Source organism: Mangifera indica, chromosome 5, assembly GCF_011075055.1.
Source record: "Mangifera indica cultivar Alphonso chromosome 5, CATAS_Mindica_2.1, whole genome shotgun sequence".
Taxonomy (NCBI): domain Eukaryota; kingdom Viridiplantae; phylum Streptophyta; class Magnoliopsida; order Sapindales; family Anacardiaceae; genus Mangifera; species Mangifera indica.
In genome coordinates, this window is record NC_058141.1 from 8,987,903 (window position 1) to 8,995,550 (window position 7,648).

The 7,648-nt window shown below is 36.0% G+C and overlaps 1 protein-coding gene and 1 long non-coding RNA gene across 2 annotated transcripts; both read left to right on the forward strand.

Annotated features, from left to right (window-relative positions):
• Nucleotides 1-59: 59 nt before the first annotated feature.
• LOC123217739 lies at nt 60-640 on the forward strand. Its single transcript, XR_006502529.1, has 2 exons — nt 60-195; nt 317-640. It is a non-coding gene; the product is annotated as an uncharacterized LOC123217739 (long non-coding RNA).
• Nucleotides 641-2,736: 2,096 nt separating this feature from the next.
• Nucleotides 2,737-6,448, forward strand: LOC123215556 (BTB/POZ domain-containing protein At1g67900). Its single transcript, XM_044635707.1, has 4 exons — nt 2,737-3,677; nt 3,757-3,826; nt 3,929-5,194; nt 5,743-6,448. Exons 1-4 carry the CDS (start codon nt 3,619-3,621, stop codon nt 6,235-6,237), a joined length of 1,890 nt encoding a protein of 629 aa, XP_044491642.1. The 5' UTR covers nt 2,737-3,618; the 3' UTR covers nt 6,238-6,448.
• Nucleotides 6,449-7,648: the final 1,200 nt, after the last annotated feature.

Sequence of the window (7,648 nt, forward strand, 5' to 3'; positions counted from 1 at the left end):
TTGGATTAATGCTAATCATAAACAAAAACATTCCCATGTCACTTATATATATATATATATATAAAAGTGAATTTGTTGTTTCGTCTCCCCCAGATCCAGTCATCAATAATAAGCTACAGATGAAATGGATTCGTCATGGTGTCACACTCATGTCGATGCCATGCGGTGCACGCGAATCTTTGACAAAATAAGGAGGTTTGGTTACTTAGGGAAACGAGTTGTTGTAAATCTAAATCCCATCATTTACCAACTACAAATTCTGATTTTTTTCTAGCGTTTAAGCTTTTTTATATTTTGACTAATTTTGCCATGGCAGGCTAATTGCCCATACAGCTCATTCTGTCTGTGAGGATGATTGAATTTGGGCAACCAAAAATCAATGGCTGGATGTACATATTCCAACGTCTACGGCGTTCTTTGGGTCTTTCGAGACATAAAGAGCCCACCAGATGTATGAATAAATGTGAAGGGGGGGTACCACTTTGAAAACGCTGAAGTGGCTTCTGTTCCATTCTCTCTCTGTGAATGTTACAATTCAATTAGCCTGAGTTGTGTATTTGGAATTGCAAGGGTTGCTTTAGTGTCTACCAACAAGATTTCGTATATAAAAAGAATATGTATTTAATCTTTTGATTAAAAATTTTTGATTTAATAAACCTTTTAAAAGAATTTAAAGTTTAATGTTAATAAAATTGCAATAATTCGTATTATTATGAGAAATCACTACAATATACATTGCGAATGATGGTGTCCTTGGCTAATTTCAAGCTTGGAAATGAACAGATCCATTGAATTATAAGTATTATTATGCATTGTTTCTTTTTTTCTTTTACTAATCTAAGCTCTTTCTCACGTTGCATGTCTTCACATTTCCAAGATGGCATTGTTTTGATTGCCATACAGATCCATACGTATAGCCTTGTAGGGAAGTCAAGGTAAGCAAGTGATGGGAAACTTTCCCAGGATTATTTATAGCCATAAGAATTATTGAGAAGGACAATTATCGGGGGCAGAATAGTATAAGTTATTGGACCAGTTGAGAGGTTAATATTTCCAAAAGACTAGTATATTTGCAAACTGTAAAGGGTCCCAAATGAGAGAGTGCCAAGTACAAGGGGCCCAGAAAAGAGGTTTTTGTCTGGTGGCCGCCCCGCTGGGGGGCATAGATAAGGACAATTACAGCAATTGCGGATCACTCTTTTTCCCACCTAGTGTTGACATCCCACAAAACCCCTTTACCAATGGCTCTATTCAACACCACATCTTACCCTGATTTCATTACTCAAATGTCAAGTTTGCCCATTGCCTTTGGGGTCTTTGGTTGGCACTGATCGACCCAAGACAAGCTTAAGGTCTTGGAATTTACGGACACTGATAAACCCAACTAACAATTGAGGGCTTATTCCCTTGTGATCATGCCTCTCTTTGTAGTGACACTTCTTGGACATTACCAACCTTTTCTAAAACTCAATTTCTACTCCTAACTTAACCTATTTACTCACCATTAATGGCCTAAAGAAACTATGGACAAGACGAAAGATTTTGAGGAATGTTAATGCTCTCTATTTGCTCTCACTGTCAAGAATAGCTGATTTGTCACAACTCCAAACAATAATTGTACTAATCTCAGCAATTATTGTACTATACATGACTAGGTGATTCTATGGGAAAATCTCATTTTTCTTGAAAGTAGAATCAATTACAAATGAGTTATTAGAAGTTATACCTGATCATCATTGGATTCATCTTATTGTTTCATATAATATTTTACAACTCAAATCCAATGGCATACTATTTGACTTCATATATCTATATAACATGAAATTGTTCTTTCCCAAGAATTTATATGGGTGTGTATGCTTTGAAAGCAAAGCTTTTCATTTGGACAGCTTGTGGGTAAATATTTTATCATTCTTTGCTGAAATGTATTGGGTGTCAACTGTGATAAGCTGGAAAAGCATTCATTTCATCGTTTAATTATGCAAACAAGAAACAAGCTTGGCTCCTTATAGAAGTGGGGTTACCAAAATTGATCAAGAAACAACATTCTCAAATTCTAATTTTCTTCTAAAAAGAACATAAATATATGATATCAAGTAACTTTGTGTGAAAGTGAAACTATCTAGGTCAAGGATGGAGGAAGGCGAGCCCACAATATTCCAGTCAATCTCCTCCTTAATTATGAATATCATCATACCTAAATCTTAAGAATCCAATGCAAAACTAAGCCATATTAAACATGGTCCTCAACTGCTAGATTATCACAACTCAGCATTTTGCTGAAACTATATATCTGTATACACAAAACCAGGACCAAATATTTATTTCCTACGTTGCATGCACAAACCCGAATATAGTTTATTTTTTTCAGCATTTTTCTTCGTCATGGTCCGTAAGCACCATCTGCCGTTAATGCAAAATAAAGGCTTATTTGATATTTTGGCAAAAAAGCAAGGGCAATTCTCACAGAAGAAGTGCTGTAAAGTATGATTAATGTGGAGGGCAAAGTGAGGTAGACCATCTTTGAAAGTGATACACATATCCTATTGCAACTTCTAGTATCTCTTTACTTTATTTATTTTGCTTGTTTATTCTTGATTTTATAATAATTTTAAAGATTAAAAAACTTCTATGATAAATTAGTTTGATCTAATAATGGCTTTTTGATATTATTAATGGAATTGAGAGGTGAACGATGTTGCTTATAAAATTAGTGTTGGACAAAAATAATCAAGGGAAGGAAGGCACAGCAACTAAAAATGGTGCTGCAATGATGAGAAAGAGAGACCAAGTGGGCGCAGGATAAGCACGTGGGCATCTCCTTTCTCATTTCACGCTGGCATGGCCATGCTCACTCATCCCATTAAGCCTCATTTTTCTTCAACTTAAACATTATACTGAAAATTCCTCCTTGTTTTTTTTTTTTGTCTGGTTGCTGTATTTCAGGTTAAATTTTTTAATGCTGTGAAAAGTCTTGTATACGCATTTATGATATATTTTAGTGTTGACCGTTGAGTAGTTTTTGTGTTATATTTTTACTGTGGTTCAAGAAGATTGACTTGGTGGAGGAAGTCCGGTGGCATAAATATGATCTTGATGGGACATTACCGTGAGTTTTTGCTTCTTTCTTTGCATGTCCATATCAGTCTGGGTTGTGGAATTTGACTGAAAGAACATAACTTTGGAGTGTTTGATATTCTGGGTCTTTTGAACTATTTATGCTATAATTCTATATATTAAACTCAATCTGTAATATTACACCCACAATAATAACTTTTCGCTATTCCTTTTCCCTCCTATGACCTCCCTCTCCCCTCATCATAAATTCTGTCTTCCTTTTATTTTTCTTCATTTTTCCATGTTGATGAATTTTCTCTTATGGAGTTGATGTCTATTTGCGTAGAATTTTAGCTGAGGTTCTGTTGGTCTTGACTCCAAAGTGGGGTTTCGTGTGAACATTATTTGGTTGCTATTGTAGAAACATTTTTGTGGTCTCTCATCTTATGCTCTAAAGAGGAAAGCTTTCGTAACTCATGAGGTTGCTTTTTTTGATTCCATTGGAGAGATTCTGGTGAAGTTTTATTTGTTAACAGAGTAGAAAGAATAAAAGAATCAGTCATGAAGTTTATGAAACTTGGATCTCGGCCAGATACCTTCTACACTGCTGATTCTTTAAGGTAAAGAAATAACTAAGCATTCTTAGATGTAAACTTTTTGGGAAAAAAATCACAAAAATTTTATTTTTTCTTATTGCAGGTCAGTCTCTTCCGAAGTCTCTAGTGATCTCATAATTCAAGTGAGAGGAAGTAGATATCTACTTCACAAGGTAAAAAAAAAAAAAAGTGTTTGGATAGACTGTGCTGGGGTATTAATAAGAATATTTCTGGCAGTTTTTATTCATTGATTCTGTAAAATTCCTTTGGTGCAGTTTCCTTTGTTCTCCAAGTGTTTGCGGCTGCAGAGGCAATGTTCTGAGTCACCTGAAACCCCACAATATCACAGAGTCCAACTTCATGATTTTCCTGGTGGTGTTGAGGCTTTTGAACTCTGTGCAAAATTTTGTTATGGGATTACAATCACTCTCAGTGCCTACAATATTGTAGCTGCACGATGTGCAGCTGAATATTTGCAGATGACTGAAGATGTTGAGAAGGGGAACTTAATATACAAGCTCGAGGTTTTCTTCAATTCCTGCATCCTTCATGGGTGGAGGGACTCCATTGTAACCCTTCAGACCACAAAAGCTTTTCCTTTATTGTCAGAGGATCTTGGAATCACAAGCAGATGCATTGAAGCAATTGCTTCCAAAGTCCTAACTCATCCCTCAAAGGTGAGTTTGTCCCACAGTTATTCTAGGAGGGGTAGAGACGATATTTCTTGCAATGGAACTGAGAGCCAGAGGCATAAACCAGCAAGTAGCAAAGGTTGGTGGGCAGAAGATATGGCAGAATTAGGCATAGACCTTTATTGGAGAACCATGATAGCCATTAAATCTGGTGGAAAGATACCCTCTAACCTCATCGGCGATGCATTGAAAATCTATGCATCTAGATGGCTACCTAACATTTCAAGAAATGGGAATATCAATAACCCAGAAGCATCAGACTCAGATTCAGATTCAGCCAATGAGGGCACCTCAAAGCATAGGCTGCTTTTGGAATCAATAATAAGCTTACTCCCGGCAGAGAAAGGTGCTGTTTCTTGTGGTTTCCTTCTTAAACTCTTGAAGGCAGCCAATATTCTTAATGCTTCCTCTTCTTCAAAGACAGAATTGGCTAGAAGAATTGGACTTCAGTTAGAAGAAGCAACAGTCAGTGACCTATTGATACCGTCTTCATCACACTCAAATGATAATCTATATGATGTGGACATAGTTATGACAATATTAGAACAGTTCATGTCACAGGGGCAGAGTCCCCCAACTAGCCCACCAAGATCAAAACTTGGGTTTGAAAGGAGAAGGTCCAGGTCTGCAGAAAATATTGATTTTGAATTGCAAGAGAGTAGAAGATCTTCTTCAGCATCACATGGTTCAAAACTAAAGGTGGCAAAGCTTGTGGATGGGTATCTACAAGAGATTGCTAGAGATATGAATTTGCCTCTGTCAAAGTTCATTACAATTGCTGAGGCCATACCGGATTTCGCCAGGCTCGACCATGATGATCTCTACAGAGCAATTGACATTTATCTCAAGGTAAATAACTCAGCAGCTTCTTATTCTTATTAATTTATCAGGAATCACTCTTTGATGCCAAGAAAATATTGGAAAAAGATCACCATCACATGTTAGGATGTGGGTCACCATTATCTGTTGCTAACCAACTCTCTTGACTTTAGTATCTTGTCATGTTCACCATTTATTAGCAGTTGGGATTAGGCTAACCTAACAAATTCAACAGGGTTGAATCTGAGTCATGACAATATAGTTGCAAATTTCTTTTCTTGTTGATATGAGAATTTGCATGTAGTAATTCAGGTAAGCCAATTGTTGACATGAAAAATTCATCTAGAGTCAGAATAACATTAGGACCTTCCCAAGTCTTCAAGGTTAAAAATATAAAGTCTATATGCTATTATTGCAATGATCTTACCAGGCTTATTTCTAATTGTGGTGATTTCTGAAAGTGTGAGTAGAATTTTTACTTCTCTCAATTTTTTTTTTTGTTTGTATTCAGCACATGGATGATTACTTAATCTGAAGAAGGGTGAAAATTTAATTAAAAATTTCATTTTTCCATTCAGACACATCTAGGCCTAAGTAAGAGTGAAAGGAAAAGATTGTGCCGGATCCTCGACTGTAAAAAATTATCTGTGGAGGCATGTATGCATGCTGCAAGAAATGAGTTACTCCCGCTAAGAGTAGTGGTACAAGTTCTGTTCTTTGAGCAAGCACGAGCTGCCATGGCTGGTGGCAAAGTGACTGAGCTGCCTAGCAACATAAAGGCACTGCTAGTGGGGCACAATATCGACCCTTCGAGGCCTCCCACAGCATTAAGCACCAGTAGCACCATTGCAGCAGAGGACCAGTGGAGTATTTCAGGCCTTAAATCTCCAAAGTCTAGACTTTCAACTTTACGTATGAAGCTGGCTGAAGATGATTTGGATGAAAATGATTTGAACCCAGATGCAGTTGGTAGAGCTTCTAAGTTTAAGGCTTTCTGTGCTCTTCCCACTCGACCCAAAAAGATGTTCAGTAAGTTGTTGTCAATCAATAGAAATGGCAGCGAAAAGAATTGAGTGAATAATTTTGTTTACTTCTCTGTTGTGTATGGTAAAATTGAGGGTAACACAATCTTGTTTTTGTACTGGGAAAAATGTCTTGTAATTTTAGCTCAAAACACAGAATCTCAATGTGAAATGTTGATGTAATCTCTTAGAATATTGCCTCATATTGTGTTAGCAATAATTCTTATGCACCAACTGCTAGAGATGTTTCTCGTGCTGATAATTCTTTCTCTGTGAATGAATCAACCCCCTGAAATGGGATTCATAATTGGCCAGCACTGGGACCAGAACTAATGCATTTATCTAGAAATTTGAAACACTTGATTCTGTCACTTTAGATCATAGGATCCGCATCTGTTAAATCTTGGATTTTCTTGTTTCTGACATGTTGCAGAGCTGTTAGACTGGAATGGCTTTTTGTCTTATATCTTTGTTTTGAGCTAATTATTTCAGTCTCTCATTAAATTCCTTGGAATTATGAACAAAAGTCTATTGGCATCTGGGCAGATCGGGTGTTAAGAAAATTATTTCTTTATCACAAATAAATATTCCATTCTTGTCAGCAAATAGAGTCATCAAATGCCTGTAGGGGCAATGCGCTGGAAACAACTTTTGCTTTTTCGTTTAGAACTTTTAACAAAACCTGTCAAGCATAAAAAATCAGCACCTTGAAATAGAAGACAGTCTGAAATGACTACAACAGAAGAAAACACACAACAAGACATAAGCAATGTCAAAATCATGAGTTTGGACATTTCATGGGCAGTTTTCATAACCTTGCAGCTAACTTTATCTCATCGTTCAAGGCTCTGGTAAAATAACATTGACAGGAATATTGCAATGGAAATTACCCGCAGATAAGCTTGAATGGTAAAAAAGTGTAATTTCAGAATAAAGAGTTTAAGTTCAAGCTCTTTAATAATACACCAAAATAATATTCCTAATTAACTTGATTCAGTAATTGTGAAATTTTATCTATTCAATATAGTTGGTTCGATCAAAAGAGTATCCGATTTAAGCGGGAACTTTTGTAAAAATTTTATATATAATTGGTTGTCTTAATACATGATTAATAAGCTCTAATTATTGATGTGATTTTAACATTTTGAAACATGTGTCATTATGATAATTTATCTACTTGGCCTAGGTTAGTTATATATAATAAGTGTTCATAATTGTTATCTTGAATAAAATTAAACTGTTTTCAGGCAGCTGCAGGATCTTCTTCCTTTTTCTGTTGCACCATAATTTTTGCCTACTACTACTTTTCTTTCAAAATTCCCTTTTTCTACAGAAGAGGTGTGACTGACGAGACCCAATTGCTTTTCTCTACAGAACCTTCACCTTTAATTAGCCTATTTTGTAAACTTAAGTAAAAAAGTAACAGACTGGAAATGAAATTGTCTGCACCTTAAACTTTATG

Coding starts and splice junctions, on each gene's coding strand:
- LOC123215556 (XM_044635707.1), top strand. CDS start 3,619: ATGAAGTTTATGAAACTTGGATCTCGGCCAGATACCTTCTACACTGCT. Junction 3,678..3,756: donor TACACTGCTGATTCTTTAAG/GTAAAGAAATAA, acceptor TTCTTATTGCAG/GTCAGTCTCTTCCGAAGTCT. Junction 3,827..3,928: donor GTAGATATCTACTTCACAAG/GTAAAAAAAAAA, acceptor CCTTTGGTGCAG/TTTCCTTTGTTCTCCAAGTG.